The following is a 23,434-nucleotide window of genomic DNA, read 5'->3' on the forward strand; positions in this document are numbered from 1 at the left end:
GGAATATATTATATGGTAGCTTCGCTGATGGCTGCTAGTATTATTGAGAGAAATGCATTATGTATTTTTAGAGAAGTGTGGTGTGAAATAGCGCCTTTAAACAACAATTGAAAATAACAGATGTCACTTTACCTTGCAAGTTTCTGCAGAAAAGATTCTTTTTGCTTCGAAATACAAATGTACACATAAGTTCACTTGCTTGAAAGCTAAGAAGAACTTACTGATGACAGGTAAAATATGAAAGATACTACTTATAAAGAATAAGATCTTAAATTAGATCTCCAAATGTGTCAGTATCTCCAAACTAAAACCAATCTTTTATCTTACAGTCCAGTATTTATTTTCAAACTTGGGTAATTATCCAAACATGTAGAATGACAAGTTTAGGTAATTTTTCTCACATCAAAATGGCAACTGTTATTTTACACATCATAAATATGGTTCACTACTTTTCTCTAACAAAACAAGCAATCAATAAATGTTAAAAATATCGAGCCTTCAGAATTTCACTTCCACTCAAAATGCAACATAAATTCTCTTGTGATCCATCTAAGCTTAAGCCATACACCAGCAAAGAGGGTTGTACTGCAAGTTTCTATATCTATAAAATTCACAAATAACATGCGATAATGACTTCAAACCTACACTTACAAGGAACACTTGCCATAACAAAATAACACAAACATATAATATATTACTAAACAATTGGAAAAGGCACATTACAAATATTTAGATATTGACATGGTTAATTTGATAAACAGTTGTGATGTTGGATCAGAGATTGATACAGAGCACAAACTGTTTACAGACCATCCTCGATAACACATGGAACTACATACTCATTCTGTAATGACTAATACCCTGGAAAAATACCAGCTTTGATTTGATGATGTAATGCAAAACCTGAATGCCCCCTGAATGTCACAATTCTTCACAGATGGTCAGTTATTTGTTGCCATAACCTTTCACCTTCTTGAGTTCTGTTTCAAGCGCAAATAGCACTATTTCTTTTTTGACTTAATACTCCAGGGATCATCTTTCCACATTCATAAAGTTAGGGTAATACAGTTAAAACAGTTTTTCAAATTTTGATTTTCTGGGCTTAACCCATTTAGAGTGAGTGAGTTAATGAGTATGGTTTTATGACACTTTTAGCAATATTCCAGCAATATCACGGCAGGAGACATCAGAAATGGGCTTCACGTATAACTCGTTTAGAAAAAACACATTTGATTAATTGCTGATTTCAAGCTCATAATCAAGTGCTCTGTTGTGAGGGATTATGACATTGCTTCCAAAACAATCAAGAGCTATGGTGGTGATTTAGTCCAGAGTATATATCTTGAGAAAATGGAGCTACACTAGATATTGGTCACTATTTGATACATAATACATAATACATATAGACAGGTAAAAACAAACTTTTGTTTATTGGATCTTCCTCCTGAACAGTTCCTGTTTATACATAATGGGTAACAATAACCAATAAGCATGAAACAAGTGTAGATTAAATAATCATAACAATGTCAAGATGTAAGTTTAAAAGTGTAAATCTACTGGTAAGTTGCAGAAAAAAACAAGCTTCACATAAAGAATTATGAACACATTTTCCCCTCATGAAGATCACTGTATGTATATTTCTTTTCAAATCCTGAAATTTCAGCCAAAACAAAATTCTTGAAATGAAAGAACTTATGAAAAATTTAAAATATATAAGGGGCCAACTAGCTGGACATTTTGCAACTGAAAACAAAACTTATACCTAAAACAAAACATCAGGACCTGACTGAAGTGTCGGTCACTCTAAAATCAGTTCAGACTATGTTTTTGGCATCTGAAGCCATTTGTAATAAGCCTCAAGAAGGATGTTATCTGAAAATATGATCAATTGCTCTTTATAAGGTCAAAATACTCTACAGAAGAGTGTGATTGTGTTGTGGATGTTGAGCGGTCTATGATCTTGTCAAATCAAGCATCGTATGTGGATGATGAGACACTCCCTCCGTGGCCTGTCCAGTTGGTGTGAACAAAGGTGCCAGGCTTTGCGAGAAGTTCATATGTGTGGGCTCCGAAATAATCTCTTTGTGCCTGAAACAGATTGATTTTTACTTTTTAATGAATAAACATTAAGCTAAGATTTGTTGCATTTAATATTAAGTTGGATCAGCTTTATCTCAGACATTTATCAAAGCCACCAGCGGGGATAACGTGCTGAAAACCTGGCAACATAACTGAGGCAAAATGAGATTGGAACTCACAATGATAGGTTTCTGGCATGCCCAAGGGACACAACTCTGACAGAGGTGAGTTGAGGTGAGTTGAAATGGGGTTTAACATCGTACTTAAGAATCTTTTGCTCATTTGATGACGTGCATGCGTGTGTATGTGTGGCTGCTTGTACCCAGACTTAAGCTGGTTTTATAGAGCTAGCTCACTGAGATACCATGCCGCAGTTAAGCATGAATACCCCACTCAGACACATTATACTGACTCCAAGCCGACCAGTCCTTGTTGTACCCATTAATGCTGTGTGCCTGACAGGGACCAACAAGTACCATATTTTAACATCTTTTGGTATGACGTGGCTGGGGATCGAACCCACGACCTTCCACTCTCGGGTGGATGCTCTAACCACACTACGCCACAGAGGCGGCTCAACTCGGACAGAAAATTGCAGCCCCTTCAACAAATAAGCCCACCCTTGTCCCTTACTCCTACCTAAGTCCAACTGCTGTTTCCAAAGACACAGGGAGATACTGACAGTAAACAGCAATCATTACATGCCGTCAGTTAAATCATGGACCCTCCTTCTATACTGGACAAAATAAGTTAGGGATATTGGTATTTTTATGATTGATTTTCATCAGTGTGTCAATGAATAAATAGATCATTATTCATAATTTCAAAATTTACATATATCCCTAACTATTTTTGTCTAGTATATTTTTTACAAGACATATGACCAGGGGCCAATCATCTAACAGAGGAACACTTTATCCCCAAATATATGACACTGACAACTGAAGGGTACTTGTTGGTTTACAACACAGCTATTTCATATCCTTAGAAGGAATTATTTGGCAAATACCATTACAAAATGAGAAAATGTTGTGAAATACTGCAGTCAGCAATATTCAATGAGTGAATGAGTAGTTTCATGCCGCACTCTGCAATATTCCAGCTATATGGCAGCGGTCTGTAATAATTGAATCTGGACCAGACAATTCAGTGATCAACAGCATAAGCATCGATCTACACAACTTGGATACGATGACATGTGTCAACCAAGTCAGCGAGCCTGACCTCCCGATCCCGGGTTACTGAAGATCAATTCTAACCCAGATCTTCACGGGTTAGCAATGTTCAAGGTGTAAACAAAATAAAGTAATGAGGTGTTGGGAACCTACTGGGCGAGATAACATCAAATCAGGCAAGTCACCAAGTCTGACCATTTGATCCTCTTTAGTCAGATCTCACAACTAACACTGAATACTGGAAACCTTTTCTGATCCTGCACCCAAATAGGGGAGATCACTACAAATGCTGTCAATCTGTCATTACTGTACCTGGATGAGGTTGGCTGGCAGTCTTTCGCTGCGATACCCATCGAAGAATGCTAGAGCTGTACTGAACGCCGGTGTCGGGATTCCCAACAACACTGCTGTCGACACCACTTGTCTCCAGGCTTCCTGTTATAGTTCATAGTTCAGTTATAGCTTAATCCTAGTTCAATTATAGTTAACTCATTCAGCCATAGCTCAACCCTAGTTCAGTTATCCATGTAGCTTAATCCTAGTTCAATTATAGTTTACTCATTCAACCATAGCTCAATCATAGTTCAGTTAAAGCTTAATCCTTGTTCAGTCATTGTTTAATTATTCAGCCATAGCTCAACCCTAGTTAAGTTATAGCTTAATCCTAGTTCAATCATAGTTTAATCATAGTTCAGTCATATTATAGGCTCACTGGAACGAAACATGTGACTTAAAATCACTACAAATGCACAACTCACATGCTTTAACATAGACTTCTGGAATAACAACATTCCATATCTTACTGCTTAGAGTAATTCCCATTAAGATTTGAGTGAGTGAGTATGGTTTTATGCCACTTTTAGAAATAGTCCAATGAGTGACTACAGAAATGGGCTTCACACGTTGCACCACGTGGGAAATCGAACCCTGGTCTTCAGCTTGATGAGTGACTCTTTAACCATTTGGCTACCGTACCTCCCCTTGAGATTTAAAATAATGATTTCATTCCATACAGATCTTAGTGCTTAGATGATCTAAACTTCCACTCTTCAATAAAGAGATTACAAAATCAATTCAGAATTTAAACATTTGCAACTGTTGGTCCACTACCAAAGAATCAACAATCCTAATTTCACACACAAAGCCTCTTAAAGGTAAATCAGTTTCTAAGGGAACTTGTGTCACTGACCTGACAATTCTGAATTGCCTTCTTGAAGAAGTCGTCCAAGAGGAGATTTTTCAGATCTGGGTTCTTGTCAAATGCCTCCTTGATGTTCCCAAGGAACACGCTGAAACACAGGGTTTACCAGTGACAAATCTCTCACTGTTTCATGTGACACTGAAGGTCACGCCTTCATCATTCAGAGAAGATAACAAAAACAGAAAGTGACCTGTAATGCTGTTTAACAAGATTGTTTGTTTATCTCCTTAATCCAAGACAAAAGGCTGAATAACAAGTACCATCTATTTATGTCATCTATTATACATCCACCTTCCCCTCTCTGATGCTACTCTCAATCCAATACACCTGCTGGAACAGACTGAAACACAAGCAAGGTTATGTTTGGACACAATACCTTCTGATAATGCAGCCTCCTCTCCACATGAGTGCGACTGCACCAAAGTTGAGTTTCCAGTTCAGTTCCTTGGCTGTTTCCCGCATCAACATAAATCCCTGGGCGTAGGACACAATCTTGCTGGCGTACAGTGCCTGGGGAATACAATTTTACTTACTTTGTTTGAAAAACAACATTAAGTGTGACATGTATTAAAGATAAACCATAAACCATGGCTGGTCATGTGACCAAAAAGGGCGCCAAAGGAGGCAAGGGAGACTACTCGTGGGTGAGTGATGATTATACGTCCGCTTTTTAGAAGGGAACTTCAATGGATTTCAGGTGTTCCACTATCATTCGCAAGAAGAAGGAGACAAGCATTTAGCATGATGATTAGTCTATTTTCATTCATAATTGATCATCAACTGCTACATCAAAAGATGGATCAATCTTGAAACTTTAATGAATTCTCTAACAAAGACCTTCTTTGAGAATGAAAAGGATTCCTTGTCGAACACACAAAAAGTTAACACAAAACACTGGTTGGAGGTGTGTTAGTTGTTTAACGCCACATTCATACATGGCATGACATACAGTAATATCAAAATAATGGGTGCCACTTAGCAGTATATTCATTCGTGTGTTTATCCACGTTGAAAAGAACTGTTAAGCAGTGAAAGTGAAAATTTAACTTCTTTTCCAACTATGATAATGTTGAAACAGTAAAGTTTTCAAGAAGCAATTGGCGATGACATAAGGACTTTCTTAAAACTTTTGGATGTTTTGGCATAATGTTTAACCTGACTGACAGTGTTTAGTTCATGACACTTTTAGCAAACTTCCAGCAATGTCACGCCAGGGAACACCAGAAATGGACTTCACACATTGTACCCATTTGGGGAATTGAACCTGGGTCTTTAGTGTGACAAGCAAACACCATAACCATTTGGCTACCCGACTACCCCTTTTCATTAGGCAATTGATGAAAACATAATGACACTCTTAACAGTCTATATGCCTTAGGTATAGTTTTAATACATCTTAACTGACTTGCATCTGTCATATAAACAACAATGCTTGCCTGCTTATTCAGGCTATTTTACCTGTCGGATGGCCTCAATGAATTTCTTCTTGTCCCCAGTGTACTTGCTAGTTTTTGGACCAGAGATCTGCTTGCTGGCCTCCACTCTCTCGGCTTGTAATGATGACAGGCACCGGGCAAACACAGCTTCACCTGGACACAAAAGATTTTTTTGCTCAGTTACAATTTTGTCTTCGAATGAACCTGTCCTATATTCCTACAAAACTGAAACTGCTTTGTCTGTGAGTGAATGTTGTTTTACACTGCATATTCCAGCATCAGAACTGACTCAAGGTCAGATTGTAATTAGAATGTGCAACAATCCATGTCAAATCAAGGTCAGCAAAAACTAAAAATATACCGACATTTATTACTTTTTATACAATGTTACAGTATTCCAGTTATATCAACGTGAGTCAGCTTAAAGTTGGAATGTAACAGAACCCACAAACCCGAGTATGATTTCCTTCTTTGAAATGTTTAGACAACTTGCTTGACAAGAATCTATATCGAAACGTCACATCATCCGAAAAAAGTTGTACATCCATAAAGTTTGTCCTCATCATCATTATAATGTTAACAAACTTAGGGTCGAAACTGGGGTGGAGTTGGATTAGAACCCACAAAAGTAAATTTCTGGTGTGCCCAAGGGAAACAACTCTACACAGGGAATTGCATCATCTTCCACCACTGGGCCACTCATGCCCTTCTAACTTCCTGAGTGAGTGAGTGAGTTGGGTTTTATACTTTTAGCAATATTCCAGCAATATCACGTTGAAAGACACCAGAAATGGGCTTCATACATTGTACCCATATGGGGAATCAACCCTGGGTCTTCAGCGTGACAAGCCAACACATTAACCACAAGGCTACCCCACCGCCCACTAACTTCAACACATGAAGGTGCCATTTAAGTAGAGACAGAAGTTGACACCCACAACAAGCTACACATTGGGAAGATGTCAGCTGAAAAGACTCTACTACCTATAAGTGTGACAGGAACTCCATACTCCAGAGATGAAATAGCAGTCCATTTCCCTGTGCCTTTCTGAAATCAACAAAATTGAACACTATAAAGATTTCATTACAAAGTAATACAAGAAAACTAAATCATCACAATAAGAGCCCCAAGCACTTACAAAGGAGTCAAAGTGACCACTTATTAAACATATGAATTGAGTTACCATAAGCAAATGGTGCCATTGTACAAAAATACCCTGTATTGCCACCACCTTCATTAGTTTATGTTTAGGTATGCCAGTTACGATCAGCTTAGCGCAACGTTCGCTTTGTAAAACGTCAACCTCTCAAGTACATCTTCAGTTTTAGTAGGGAAGACTTATATAGATAACTTCCAGTTGGTCAACGGGTTATTCTCGGAACAGAGCATTTATTACAATAGATACAGAATATGCTCGGCTTACAGCTGATTTCAGTTATACCACAAAATTTCAGTTACTACTGGGTGAAAGCATGAAAAGATGCTGACACATCATTTGTGAGTGAGCGAGCAAGTTTAGTTGTACACCGCTTTTAGCAAAATTCCAGCAATATCACGACGGGGAACAGCAGAAATGGACTTCACACCTTGTACCCATGTGGGGAATCAAACCTGGGTCTTCAGCGTGAACAGCGGACGCTTTAACCATTAGGCTACCCCACCACTCGGATAGATCATGGAGCAACTATATGTACATATGTTGAGTGGATCATGGTAAAGAATCCAACTCGCACAGTAACATATGTCAACCGTACTTCAGTCACTCACCATCCCAGGTTCAACAATGGATTAGCCAATTAAAATAAAGTGGATAATAAGTTTGTTCAAACTCAATTCTCGATGCACCAAACTGAGTAGGTATATTTATAATCAGTCTTCATGTAAAGGGACATAAGTGAGTGAGTGAGTGAGTATGATTTTACGCCGCTTTTAGCAATATTCCAGCAATATCACGGCGGGGGACACCAGAAATGGGCTTCACACATTGTACCCATGTGGGGAATCGAACCCGGGTCTTCGGCGTAACGAGCGAATGCTTTAACCACTAGGCTACCCCACCGCCCCTTAAAGGGACATAAACAAATGACACCACACATAATTCAGTTGCCTCATAAATATCAACAACCTGATGATCCATCAAATGTTAATTTTTTATGAGGAAGAGTGTTTGTTTGTTTGTTTGTTGCTTTACACTCAGCAACATTCCCGCCGTATGATGGTAGGCTGTAAACAATCAAACCAGTGATCAACAGGAGAACATCGATCAACTGGGATACAATGACGTGTCAAACTATGTCTGCAAGGCTGACAACCCGATCCAAATAGTCGCCTCTTTCAACAAGGTTGTTAAATACCTGTTCTAATCTGCATCTTCAGGGTTGTGAGTAAGAGTGAAAAAGAAATTTCTCTTTCAATTCCTTTTCATTCACCAGTGTTGCTTACCTGGCCAGCAGAGTCCCTGATTTTCTCGACAAGGTAATCCCCCTTATCGTCCTTGAACTTCATGATGTCTCTCGTGATCTCAATCAAGAAGGATTTAAGCTCGCCTTTGTTCCAATCATCAAATACCTGCAAATATTCACAGGACTGTCAATGATTTGCACCAGGAAATATTATTTATCTGTAAATACAGTTTTTGTTCAACATAATAATTCAGAATAGAGTGATAATAAATGTTCAACACAGGGTGGCTTCAACTTACATGTCTCATACCCAGCTCATTGCAAGGTGTGCAAACGTGTGTTTATGTGTGTGTGAACATGTGTGTGTGCCCTGGGAGGTCACACATGTTACTGACTTCTGCTTTTATTAGTGTGAATTTTGATTCGGGGGTGGAAGGGAATGTCATGTGGGAATTTCTTCAAAGAATTATTAAAATCTAAATATTTTAGATATTTAAATACTTACCTTACCTCATGGTAATGTGCATATTACCTTTGCTCATCCGATACAAAGATAGGAAACGTGATCGATAAGTATCCTTGTTGAATGCTATCATGAAACTGGTGACGTGTCGATCTTGTCCGGCGAGCGGAAGCACGCCCCCCAATCTCGTCATGTGACGAGAACACGTCACTTTATCCGAATCCTGAAGTCCGAGCGGAGTCCAAAGTGGGGAGGAGGTGATCCATCGTAGGCAGGGTGCAAGACACCATGAGGTAAGGTAAGGACGAGATCGACACGTCATCAGTTTCATGATAGCATTCAACAAGGATACTTATCGATCATGTTTCCAATCTTTGTATCGGATGAGCAAAGGTAATATGCACATTACCATGAGGTAAGGTAAGTTAAAAATTATACTACTGTAAGCCAAGTTTCATTGCCTGTATTGTTAACTCAATGATAGCAGTATGATACACATTTATTTTCATTAAAATGCACACACTACTTCCATTGTAAGATTCAAATTAACAAGTGTCAAGTTTATAATTTTACTTTATAAGTCACAAGATTGTCTCGGTAATTTCTAGGCCACCATTTGAATTTGGAAGGAGTGAGGAGTTTGAACCAAACCTGTCAACAAGCCTCGTCTTTGACAAGGTATGAATTTAGCCTGTATCAGAATCCTGAGCTATCATCAACTTTAAACATAAAGAACAATACAATGAAGTGTCTCCTTCAGTTATGTAGGGGCGAAACAGTATACCGCAGTATTAGTAGAACAGCTGCATTTTGCCTTTGTCCGGTAAACCGTATTTTCGTATTTCGTACCTTCATTTCTGTTTAGTCATAACATGACAGTTTTGTTCATTCAGAATAACAAAGATAATGGCTATTTTTTTTCCATGTTATTAAACAATGTAAGGTTTGACTCTTGTCAATTTTCTGCATTATGATCATTTCTTATACTGAACCAAAACGGACCAAACCAAAGGCTTTGTACCACAATACATACCGTGCCGTGGCAAGAGCACAGTTTCAACCCTAATATTATGCTGATCCTATTTCATTTATTTGCATCTTTCATAAATCCCAAATTGAAATTGAAGATAATCAAATGTACACATACATCTGCCATTTCCTGGTGTGACAGACTGAGTCCTGTTTTCATGAGGTGGTAGGCCTCACAGATGAGCTGCATGTCACCGTACTCGATCCCGTTGTGTACCATCTTGACGAAGTGGCCTGCTCCATCAGGGCCCACCTGTACACAGAAGAGTGAGTGAGTATGGTTTTATGCCGCTTTTAGCAATATTCTAGCAATGACAAAACCAGAAATGGGCTTGACACATTGCATGGAATGGAACCCGGGTCTTTGATGTGACGAAGCGAATGCTTTAACCACTATGCTACCCCACTGCCCGTATTCAGAAGATACAAATCAAAACTGTAACAAACAAGGTACAGTTTGGAGTTGGAGCTAAACTACATTAAAACAAACCCAATTCCAACACTGCAATGAATAAAAAGAGATACAGACATATTATTTCTGCTAAAGTTGTAATTCTAAGTTCTTCTGGCAATCTACAAAACTAGACAACTTTCATCAAATGAATCTTCAGACTCTTACAAATTGTATTTAATTTTTTATGAACTGTTTAACTGCATCTCCTACAAGTGAAAACAATATGTTTGCATCTCGAAATTTCCTACATTACAAGTGAAAATAACAAGCTCACATCTCAACATCACATCTTGACAATCCTATAATTGAACACAACAAACTTGCATCTTGATAATCTTTTTTCACCAGTGCAAATAACAACTTGAACCTCAACAATCACTTTTTCACGTGCAAATGACAAGCCTGCATCTTGAAATCATATAACTGAATATAACAAGCTTGCATCTCAACAATCCTTTCTTACAAGTGTACATATCAAAATAACTAATTGATGATCAATTAATTTACAGCTACCAAACTTGGGGAATCAAATAAGGGTATAATATAAAGTATGTTACTCTCATCTAAGAGTGTTTGGCAGTATACGTCCTCCAATTACCACAGAATCTGCTCATTCCCTTGTCCGTGCTCTAATTCTCAGCAGACTAGATTATTGTAACAGTCTCTATATTGGCCTCCCTGACACTCTACTTGACAGACTACAAAAAGTCCACAAAACAGCCGCCCGACTCATCAGCCGTACTTCCAAACACAGTCACATTACCCCAGTTCTAAAGCAGCTCCACTGGTTACCTGTGAGAGCCAGGATTCAATTCAATACACTCTGCCTCACATACAAGTCCCTTCACGGCCAGGCTCCACCCTACATTGCAGATCTGATCAACCCCTACAGTCCATCGCGCGAACTTCGCTCACAGCAGCAAAACCTTCTGACAGTGCCGAACTACAAACTTAAAACCTTTGGATACAGAACTTTCTCCAACACTTCCCCTGTCTTGTGGAACTCTATCCCCTTTGACCTCAAACACTCTGAATCTCTGGCCTCTTTTAAATCAAATCTCAAAACCTACCTCTTTGCTAAATATTATCCTCAATAGCCTTTATTGTATTATGCACCTATTCGTTGTAGTTTTCTTGCTTTGTACATATAATGTATTTATTTTAAGGTACTTATGTAGCGCCAAGAGCATGCTTCTGAGCGTGGATACGTGCGCGTTATAAATATGCACTATTATTATTATGATGATGATGTCTCTGAATACAGTTTTCTCCATCCGTATTACACCTACCCAGTCACAGCAGGGCTCCGAGCCCACCTTGGCTGATATGCCCTGGAAGATGTCCTTAATGTGCGGCCTGCAAACACAGGTCAGAGCATCGTGTGAGAGAACAATTTTTGGTCTAAATGATTGAAAGACAAATTATGAATTATCTAACAACAGTGGTCCTAAAATGAATATTAAAACCACTATTTTCAATCCACATGATGGTACAATACCCTACGGATAATCTATGGTGTGTAATCCTACCCCATCCGCGATAAGCTCTAGGATATACGTTACGATAAATCTCCACTAGTACCCTGGATGCATGTATGATTTGATAATTTTATTACCTCCCTTTGCTGGCTCCACATTCTCACAGTACACTATCAGCTAAGCCGTCATTACAACCGAGCTTGCCAGTGTCAACAAAGATTGCGATATCAGCCGCGAAGGTTTGGGGGATATCGTACAGACAAATTAACAGGTCTGAAACCTTAAAAATATATGCAAGAACTCCTTCTACCTCTTTCTGAGTAATTCTGCAACAATTATGTTGCCAAGTTTAACCGGTTAGATAAAAGAAGCGAAAGTGAGTTGTGATTGGTACGTTCAACTTCCCAGCATAGACACCTGATTGGATAAAAAGCCAGCCAAGGGAGGTAATAAAATCATGGGTCCGAGCCATAGATGCATCCAGGGTATAGTGGAGATTTATCGGAACGTATACCCTGGAGATTATCGAGATGATCCTACCCATGAATTTTGAAATTGCCATTATTTTCGGTCTAAATGAGGATGCAAATAATCACAAAATTTCTATAGCAAAATATTCTTCCATGAATACGAAAATCTCTCTCCAATTGAAACAAACCATCACATTTTGAAACAGTTATGGGTTCACTTATGGGTAATAAAATGCAGAGATGATGTACCTACAATATTCAAAAAACAGTTTGGCAAACTGAAAAGTTTTAGGGGCTTCAGAATACTTGAAAGCTGACAGGTTCAGTTCCAGATTTTATTCAGCTAAGTCTACAAGTAACCTAGCTCCTCAGATGTAGATATATTCTCCAAATAATTGCTGTGTGGTAATATTTACAGCAGAGAGAAGAAGTTCACATACCACGCTGCTGGTGACCCTCCAGGCATGAGGGATGGGCCGTAGAGCGCACCATCTTCACCACCACTTACACCACTACCAACAAAAAGTAGTCCCTTTTCTTCCAGGGATTTGGCTCTCCTCTGAAAATGTGAAATTGAACAACTAGAAAATAGCATTATTTTCATGTATGTTTATAAACACATAGCATTAAAGAGGTCATGGCTACCATTACAAGTCTCTCCTGTGAAAATCTTCAACCATAGAAAGAATTAACACTGATGTTTATCTTGAACTCTAAACTAAGAGCCCTTTGGAGGCAAATTGACAAAAAAATTGTTCTGCAGATTAAACTTGAGAACTTAAAAAATTCCTCTTTTTCAAGTTTATAAAAACCTGTATTAACATATTGCATTCAATACAATTCTGTAATCGAAAACATCTTTTCTTTCATCAGTCCTGTTATCAAGTCACTTTTACCATCACAGTCATCACATTAGATAAAAACTAAGCAGGAGTTTATTTTAATCCATTTATTTTGAATGTAAATTGATAACTGCTGCAGATCAAGGGAAAGCTGTCACGGTATGGTGAAATATTGCCATTGTGACGTTAAATATTAGGTGAGGTGGTGGGGTGGCATGGGGTTTAACGTTGTACTTAAGAATATTTCCCTCATATGACGACGTGCACGCGTGTGAATGTGTATGTGCGGCTGCTTGTACTAGCCCAGACTGACGCTGGTTTTATAGTGCTATCTCACTGAGATACCATGCTGCAGTGAAGCATGAATACCCCACTCAGACACATCATACTGAGTCCAAGCCGACCAGTACCCATTAATGCTGAGCGCAAAGCAGGAACCAACAAGTACCACATTTTAACATCTTTTGGAATGACACGGCTGGGGATCAAACCTGTGATCTTCCGCTCTCTCTCTTACCACCACACCACGGAGGCGGTCCCATTAATTAAACCAGGATGTCAGGACGTGGGAGTGTTTACTTACATTGGAGTCTCGGTATTCTGAGTTGCCGCCATCAATGATTATGTCTCCTTTTTCCAGCAGAGGAACCTGATGACACAGAGAACATGGTATAAGAATGTTGTACACAAAATGGAATTACATTATAAACAGATTAGATCAACATGATAATAAGTAACATGTTGTACTTTGAATAACATGGTAAACACCTTGGAATAATGTGGTATGCGTCATAGAATAGCATAGTATATTAGCATACACCTTGGAATAACATGGTATATACATTGGAATAATGTGATATGCATCATGGAATAGCATAGTATATTTATCAGTATACACCTTGGAATAACATGGTATATACATTGGAATAATGTGATATGCATCATGGAATAACATGGTATACACCTTGGAATAACATGGTATATACCTTGGAATAATGTGAAATGCATAATGGAATAACATGGTATACAGATTAGAATAATTTGTTAAAAGCTTTGGAAAAACATAGAATCCTTCATGGAATAACAAAGTATACATCACAGAATAATGTGGGATAATCCTTGGAATAATTTTGCAAACAACTTACTAGGAACTTATACAACTTTTGCAGTTTAAACTTAGAATGCAAACATGAGAGTGAATGGATGCATGCATATTAAGCTTGTTTTTGCAGCATGCAGCTTTATTCCAGCTCTACCACTGCAGCCCTTCATCGATCATATCTGGGACAATCAACGGGTCAAACTAGTGGTTGATAGCATAAGCACTGATTCATGTACAATGACACCATTAGCTGAGACCATCCAGAATAGGGCCCCCAGTAGGTCATGGCACCTTGCGAGACTTCAGTACTTCCTGTGACAAACACTCTGACACGGGGCATGGCAACACGGGGCATGTCCTGGCTAATCATACTCACACGCTGTGTGACTAAAAATACTATGGCAGGCTACAAAAACACTGACTATGTTGCATGTATGGCAATGTCTGTCTAGAGCATGTCATTTCTAAATCTATTACCAGAAGAAGTACAACCGCCAAATTCTACCGGAAGTACCAATATACGGGGTACCATTATGTTGAATCTTTCATGGTGGGTGAAAACATCCTTTCCACACAGTTATAAATTACTTTAAAATCTTGCAAGATGATGAAACCTGTGTCATGCCGACAATATCTTATTCTCATCTATTTTGGTAATCTTTTGCTTAGTTTCTACATTCAAAGTTTGGGCTAGTAAATTGTTTTGTGGGCTAGTAACTTTCGGCATAGCTAGTGGTTGCCAGTGGCTAGCAAAATTTTGAAACTATTTTGCACAATGTTTCCACATGCTGCTGTTTGAAACTAACTACGTTATACATCTGTTCAATTTGACTTTTTCATCAACACAGCAGACAAAACACTGAAGACTCAATATTATGATAATGGAACCATCAGACAATATCCAGATATCGTCAGTTACATCTGTCGCAGGAAGTACAAGAATTTATGAGCTGAATGAGATTGTGACACGTGTGAACTCTAATTGATAAATATGTTACAAGTTCTAATAATGTATTGTGACATATTTATTGGAGAACCAGCACAATATTGTTTTCTGACATTGTTTTTATATACCTGATAGTTTTAAGAATTAATGTTTAGTTTAAGTAAGTGTATTTTAAGATCTGCCATACAGTGTTATTTAATGGCATCAATTGATAAACATAGGAACGTATCCGTCAGGGCTGAGATGTGCTTCTTACAATATGTTCAACAGGTGTTAAACAGGCAAAATTAATTCACCTAGTTAATAAATAAATAGTTGCCAACATTTATTCATATTTTTTCTAAGCCATACAAAATTGAGTGGACAGTCAAATAAAAACACATTCAATTATTTTATGAAACATTTAACCAAAAACCAAAACAAAAAGTGTGACCATAATCCCCCCTGAAATAACATGGTAAGTGTGCAACCTGTACTTAATGAATGTAGGTTTACTCATGTGCACATTCAAATTAATTACATTCAACACATGCTCCTAACCATGCAAGGATCGTACTTTAATTGAAGAGCTCATGATCATGTTGATCCCATGAGGATGTTTTAATTCACCATATTCACTGTAATAAGGGCCATTGGTGTAAAAAAAACTTGACAACAGAGTACGTTTTTTGAAACCATACACAAGAATATTGTCTTCAGAGATCAAGTGGTGGTGAAGAAACTAAGTTAAAAAATTGATGAAAATCGAAAAACTAATTGTATACCCTTTTTATGAGACAGTTTTCTGTAAAATCAACACAACAAACTTTCATGTAAAGTACTGGTCTCAGTTGAGGTGATTTCAGCTTGTTAAGTTGAATATGGGAAAGGGGGAGTGGGGGTGGGGGTGGTTAATACAACAAATATGGTAACCATTTCTATCAGACTCTACACATGATGCTCCTGTGGGCTCCTTAATAAGGTATTAATCTCTATCGATCAGGTCATGAACAAATGCATGGCTAGGCTTGAATTTGGGAGAGAGGGGACAGAGTGATTAATACAACAACTATGGTAGCCATGTCTATCTGACTATCAACACAACTCTCCTGTGTGCTATCGATGGCAACCACTGATATGTCAGCCTGCAATAAAGTATTAATCTCTCAGGTCATGAACAAATGCATGGCTAGTTCCAGCAGACTCCATTCCAGTAATGGAAACGTTAAAGCAGCATGATTTTTGCAATACACAATAAATGACATTTATGACATTTATACTAAACAAATCACACAGCTTCAATAAGAAATGGAAATGTAATATGTCAGTGATAATGGTGGGCTTTGATGATGACTCCTGCTGATGTCTATCTGGTCAAGGACAATTAATGCTCTGAAGTACTTTTAACATGTTCAACCTCAATCACAGATTTCAATCAGGTGTGACCTATCTGTAAGCTACTCTCTAAACATGCCCGCTCTTTCACCCTGACATAACCGCCGTGCTTGGTCAACTTTCAGGGGATACAGTCACCATCTCAATAGTTTGATTTTAATACACCTACTTTGACAAAGTGTAATTGCTATGTCAAGTACACTGCTCCAGTGAGTTGCCCTCTGGCTAAGTTCTAAACCAATCTGTAAATACTGTCAACAACACATCCAACATTGGATGATAAAGATTTCCATAGAAAACAGCAAGAAGGAAATTGTAGTAGCTAAGTAATTATTAACTCAATCATCAAGTGTGTGTGTGGTCATTAAGGTGACTACAGAAAATTTACTTTAGATAAAACAAATAGGATGAGATGGTGTACCATGCTGTATAAGACTGTAGTGACCTGCATTGCATAGACTGACTGAGTGAGTTTAGTTTTACGCCGCTTTTAGCAATATTCCAGCAATATCACGGCGGGGGACACCAGAAATTGGTTTCACACATTGTACCCAGGTGGGGAAATGAACCTGGGTCATTAGCTTGACGAGCGGACACTTTAACCACTAGGTTTCCCCAATGCCACTCTGGTACCAGAAAGTGATGTAAACATGATACGGTATGTGCAATAAGTTGCTTGCAAAAGGTATGTGTAAATAACGTAGAAAGCTATTCTGAAATCTGACCAGTTTATCGATGAAGGCGTCTTACGGCCTGTCCAGCCTTGACCAGCATCATGACACGTCGTGGCTTCTTCAGCAATTTCACCATGTCCTCCAGAGACTTGGCACCAATCACCTTCGTGCCCTTGGCCTCCTTTGCCAAGAAATCTTCCACCTTGGATACAGTCCGGTTGAAGGCAACCACCTACAACACAATACAGGATATAATATTGAGTAAGTGAGCGAGTTGGATTTTACACCGCTTTTAGCAATATTCCAGCAATATCACGGTGGGGAACACCAGAAATGGGCTTCACACATTGTACCCATGTGGGGAATAGAACCTGGATCTTCGGCGTGACGAGTGAACGCTTTAACCACTAGGCTACCCCACTGCCCCCAGGATGTAATACAGTCACTTCAACCCATCAACACAGTCATTACAAAATTACACTCAATCCATCTTATATCCTCCATATGACCAGTGCTTGCATTTCAGTGAACTTACACTAACCCCTAAATCCATTCCAAATTAGTTGTGGTCACAAATGACAAAAAATCTTAATTAATCTTAATCGTAATTAATTCACTCGTGAAGATCTGGGTTAGATATTGACCTTCAGTAACCCATGCTTGTCGTAAGAGGCCACTAACGAGATCGGGTGGTCATGGTTGCCGACTTGGTTGACACATGTAATCGGTTCCCAATTGCGCTGATCGATGCTCATGCTGTTGATCACTGGATTGTCTGGTCCAAACTCGATTATTTACAGACCACGGCCATATAGCTGGAATATAGCTGGCTGCGGCGTAAAACTAAGCTCACTCACTCCGTGAGTAATTCAGTTTGAAATTATATGCAAACAATTGGAATGGTCTTTCCTCGCATTAAACAAACTTTGCAAATACGTTTAAAAAATGACATAATATTTTGGATAGTGATAATACCAAGTGAAGTATGAAAACTCTTATCCACATCACCGTTTATTGAGGAGCGGTTTTAACAAGTATGGACCTGTAGCAATTTCTCATTCAAACACTAGAAATTGCATAATGGACATCCAGTGAGGTGTCATTGTTGTGGTCAAGAGCCCTGCTCACTAGTGTCGAACTAAGCGTCACTGAGCACTCAAGCATGCGAATACAGTTTCCTTGTTCTCGGTGACTGCATCAAAGGCTGACATGACCCAGTGTGCATGGATAGACTGTATCATACTTATTCTCTTTTCTACAGCCTTTGTCTTGTTGTCTGCCTTCAACATGTTCAATTTGGTTTACACCTTTTCCACATTCCAATCAATGTAATGTTGTTTTATGACGGATTTAACAGTTCCCTCCAGAAGTACTTTTATAGTCACTGCTATTCACTGTCTGATATGACTAATGTAAAATGGGTTAATGTAAGGCTTAAATATATTAGAGGCTATTTTATATCTACACACAATTACTCTGTGGTTGGAGGAAAGTCGCATTTGGCTTGGGGCCATCAGTTACATTAACTTGGAAACATTAATTTCAAGATTTACAGAACCTGCCACTTGTTTTCTTGAACATTTCACCAACCATTTAAATGTTGACATAGAGTTAGGGTCAGCAGGTAACTGGCATAGCTAGCAACCAAAGCCACTGCAACTCTTAATGGTTTTCAATTCAGAATTTTTCGCAAACTTGATCATAATCAGTGGGAATGGCTGATATGTTGCTGATATTGCTGTCCCAAGATTGAGGTTTGTTTGTGATGCACATTCTCAATGGTGCAGTAAATCGGATGGCTACCACCTGAACACAATGTGACATCAATATGGCCACTACAATATTCCACTAGTTTAACCAGAGATGCCAACCCTGAATCGAATGAAAGCGGAGTCATGCCTTGTTAGAAGCAATTCCCGCAAGGTGCGAGTTGGGGGGCTCGGGTCCCTTTTGACGGTGGGGATCTGGAGGGCCTCCCTTATGAAAATCTTTAGATTTAGCCTGGAAATATGCAATTTCTGGCCATATTTAACCAGATGATACTTAACTCAAATGAACATATTTAAATGGCTATTTACTAAAATTCTTTCAAACATTTATTATTATATTTGTACTTTCTAAAAAATCTGAGTTTTTTAATAGACAAAACGGACAGTAGATTTTGTATTTTATAAATCGGAATAACTCCTCCACTCGAGTGGTTGGCATCTCTGTAGTTCCACTCTGGGCACAGTCCCATTAAACATGTTGAAGGCTGCCACCTACAACACAATACAGGATGTAATACTGCCACCTCAGCACATCGACACAGTCACTACAATATTACACTTGGCACACTTCATTTGAAGAGGGATCGCATCACAGTTTCAAGGCTAGTTCTCAAACATGCATCTCGTAAATATGAAATGCCAGCAAGCTGTCTTCCTCACTTTGACATGTTTTGAACATAATAACACTATTAACAGTTAATTTATCATGACGATGACCTGTGGCCAGAGTACTGTCAAGTTAAATTCATGAGAGTGTTGGCTACTATATACTGCCTGGTCTGGATACATGCCATTTTCCAAATGACCTAAAATTCAAGGCCATTTTAAGCCTGAAACTTCACACTACAATAACCATGACACCAAACCTGAACTGAATATGGTTGAATGCTCTCTTAGTCCCTCCTGGATTTCACGGTTGCAGAAAAAATCAAGGAAATTACCTTTTGATGCAGAAAAATGTCTGGTGCGCGGAAAACGCATTTCCATGCCGAATACCTGCAGAACTTGCCATGTTCTGATGCAGAATTTACTTATTTTGAAGGTTGAATTAAGATTGACTATCAACCGAAAAGTAGGGGTAAATTTCAAACATATGATTGGTTATACAAAAATGAACTGAGACATTTGTTATAAGGATATTTTTAAAATAATCACAAATAAAGATGATTTATTCATAAAGTAATCTTTTCTTAAGCACCCTACAATAATATTATTTGAATATCTAAGACTGCAATTATGTTCACATCGATCTTTTTGAAGAAATTTGGGGTTTTTTCAAGTTTTTAACTGAAGAAGGTTTTTTAAGAGTTTTGTAAAATGGGATGCAGAATTTACTTAAATTTGCCTTTGAAATCGTAAATGTTTGATGCGGAATCTAGGAGTGACTGCTCTCTGTTTACACATGACTTAAGCCAACTAACTATCCTAACTATTAAAGTTTGTTTGTTTGCTTGTTGTATTACTCCTGCAATCAGCAATATTCCGGATATGTGGTCATGGTCTGTAAACAATCAGGTCTGGATCAGATAATCCAGTGATCATCATCATGAGCATTGATCTACACATTTGGGACATAATGCCATGTCAACCAAGTCAGCGAGCCTCACCACCCGATCATGTTAGTCACATCTTATGACAAGCAGACGAATTCTAACCCGGATCTTCATGGCACAACAATGTTTTGGAAAAAAGATAAGTGGAATGTAATAAAGATTTTGTGTTGCTGTTGAAAAAGTTGCCATGGTGATGAATTTAAAGTGAACCAGGAAGTGAAATTTGACAAGGATGTACCTCCTTCACTTATTGTGTGGACATGTAGATATAGCCTGATACATTATCACAACAACCTTGTCCACACTGTCAATTTACTTCCCCCTTGCTGCCTGTAGATCACTAACCAGTGCAAGAATAGCAGCATTCGCAATTTTCAATCCACTCAAATGTTGACGAGTACTGTGAAAACATTTCGTGTTCCCTGTATTTCATATTGACCATATTTGTAATGTGAACCTTAGGGACATGGTGAACCTTAGGGACATGGTGAACATTAGGGACATGGTGAAGCATTAATGGTGTAGCTTAGGGACATGGTGAACATTAGGGACATGGTGACATTAATGGTGAACATTAGGGACATGGTGAACATTAGGGACATGGTGAACCTTAGGGACATGGTGAACATTAGGGACATGGTGAAGAGACACATGGTGAACATTGGGTACATGGTGAACATTAATGGTGTACATTAGGGACATGGTGAACCTTAGGGACATGTAGTGAACATGGGGACATGGTGAACATTAGGGACATGGTGAACATTAATGGTGTACATTAGGACATGGTGAACTCCAAGGGACATGGAGTGAACCCAAGGGACATGGTGAACATTACATGGTTAGGGGCATGGTGAACATTAATGGTGTACATTAGGGACATAGTGTACATTAGGGACATGGTGAACCTTAGGGACATGGGGCATGGTGAACATTAGGGACATGGTGTACATTAGGGACATGGTGAACCTTAGGGACATGGGGCAGAACATTAGGGACATGGTGTGAACATAAGGGACATGGAGTACATTAGGGACATGGTGAACCTTAGGGACATGGTGAACATTAGTGAACCTTAGGGACATGGTGAACCTTAGGGACATGGTGAACCTTAGGGACATTAGTGAACATTAATGGTGTACATTAGGGACATGGTGAACATTAGGGACATGGGGCATGGTGAACATTAGGGGCATGGTGAACCTTAGGGACATGGTAGTGAACCTTAGGGACATAGTGAACATTAGGGGCATGGTGAACATTAATGGTGTACATTAGGGACATGGTGTACATTAGGGACATGGTGAACCTTAGGGACATGGGGCATGGTGAACATTAGGGACATAGAGAATACATAGCTATAAAAGTCAAATTCAATCATTTCCTATTATTTTGTATGAACTGTTTAATAAATTTCATCTTCGAACTTGACTTAACATAGTACTGTACAAGATGTTTTTAATATATCCTGACCACACAAACTTTATAATTATATTTTAATTGTGTGTCTGTTAAGCCGCTTTTAGCAATATTCCAGCAACATCACAGAAATGGTCTTCACACATTGTACCCATGTGGCGCAGTAACCCCTAAATCTTTCATCTGAATGAACATTGTGCCGAGGTGGGGAATCGAACCCGGGTCTTTGGCATGACGAGCCAACGCCTTAACCACAAGGCTACCCCACCACCCTGTATCCATCATAAAAACCTTCATTTCCAAAACACAAATTCATGTGTTAAAATGACCAAATTCCCACCAATGTGCACTTAGTTCATGGCAACCCAGCATGAACATTAACTTGTTTTGACAATAAATGACATCCAAAACTTCAACATGTTCAAACCTATTCTGAATGACATACACCTCTGGACATCCAACTACAGTCTGTAGTGACCCTGTAACATGCTGACCGACAGCAGTACTATTAGCATACATGACCAGAATTTGAATGTCATACATTCATGGGATACTAAGCTCCTATTGGAATAATGCTTACAATCTATACATACAAATTATAATTAACTTAGAAATTATAATCCCATTTGAAGAAAAAGGAGCCCGTGTGATGGGAGATCAGAACCAGAACCTGAACCAGATACAGGAACCAGAACCAGGAACTTGAACCAGAACCAGGAACTTGAACCAGAACCTGAACCAGATACAGGAACCAGAACCAGATACAGGAACCAGAACCAGGAACTTGAACCAGAACCTGAACCAGATACAGGAACCAGAACCAGATACAGGAACCAGAACCAGGAACCTTGAACCAGAACCTGAACCAGATACAGGAACCAGAACCAGGAACTTGAACCAGAACCTGAACCAGATACAGGAACTTGAACCAGATACAGGAACCAGAACCAGGAACTTGAACCAGAACCTGAACCAGATACAGGAACTTTGAACCAGATACAGGAACCAGAACCAGGAACTTGAACCAGAACCTGAACCAGATACAGGAACCAGAACCAGATACAGGAACCAGAACCAGGAACTTGAACCAGAACCAGGAACTTGAACCAGAACCTGAACCAGATACAGGAACAAGAACCAGATACAGGAACCAGAACCAGATACAGGAACCAGAACCAGGAACTTGAACCAGAACCTGAACCAGATACAGGAACTTGAACCAGATACAGGAACCAGAACCAGGAACTTGAACCAGAACCTGAACCAGATACAGGAACTTGAACCAGATACAGGAACCAGAACCAGGAACTTGAGCCAGAACCTGAACCAGATACAGGAACCAGAACCAGATACAGGAACCAGAACCAGGAACTTGAACCAGAACCAGGAACTTGAACCAGAACCAGATACAGGAACCAGAACCAGATACAGGATCCAGCACCAGATACAGGAACCAGCACCAGATACAGGAACCAGAACCAGAACCTGAACCTGAACCAGAACCTGAACCTGAACCAGAACCTGAACCTGAACCAGAACCTGAACCTGAACCTGAACCAGAACCAGA

The 23,434-nt window shown here is 39.0% G+C and overlaps 1 protein-coding gene across 1 annotated transcript in view; it reads right to left on the reverse strand.

Moving 5' to 3' along the window:
• Nucleotides 1–23,434, reverse strand: part of LOC124261223 (6-phosphogluconate dehydrogenase, decarboxylating-like) — a 37,083-nt gene continuing 13,649 nt past the window's right edge. Inside the window, 13 exon segments of the mRNA XM_046695548.1 lie at nucleotides 1–2,088; nucleotides 3,567–3,689; nucleotides 4,444–4,543; nucleotides 4,832–4,965; nucleotides 5,914–6,044; nucleotides 6,876–6,939; nucleotides 8,335–8,460; nucleotides 9,905–10,039; nucleotides 11,530–11,596; nucleotides 12,629–12,747; nucleotides 13,614–13,679; nucleotides 17,178–17,198; nucleotides 17,200–17,358. Coding sequence (XP_046551504.1) covers nucleotides 1,969–2,088; nucleotides 3,567–3,689; nucleotides 4,444–4,543; nucleotides 4,832–4,965; nucleotides 5,914–6,044; nucleotides 6,876–6,939; nucleotides 8,335–8,460; nucleotides 9,905–10,039; nucleotides 11,530–11,596; nucleotides 12,629–12,747; nucleotides 13,614–13,679; nucleotides 17,178–17,198; nucleotides 17,200–17,358 — 1,365 coding nt within the window. The 3' untranslated portion in view covers nucleotides 1–1,968.

This window comes from Haliotis rubra, unplaced genomic scaffold (assembly GCF_003918875.1).
Source record: "Haliotis rubra isolate DU_JTF1 unplaced genomic scaffold, ASM391887v1 Scf791, whole genome shotgun sequence".
Taxonomy (NCBI): domain Eukaryota; kingdom Metazoa; phylum Mollusca; class Gastropoda; order Lepetellida; family Haliotidae; genus Haliotis; species Haliotis rubra.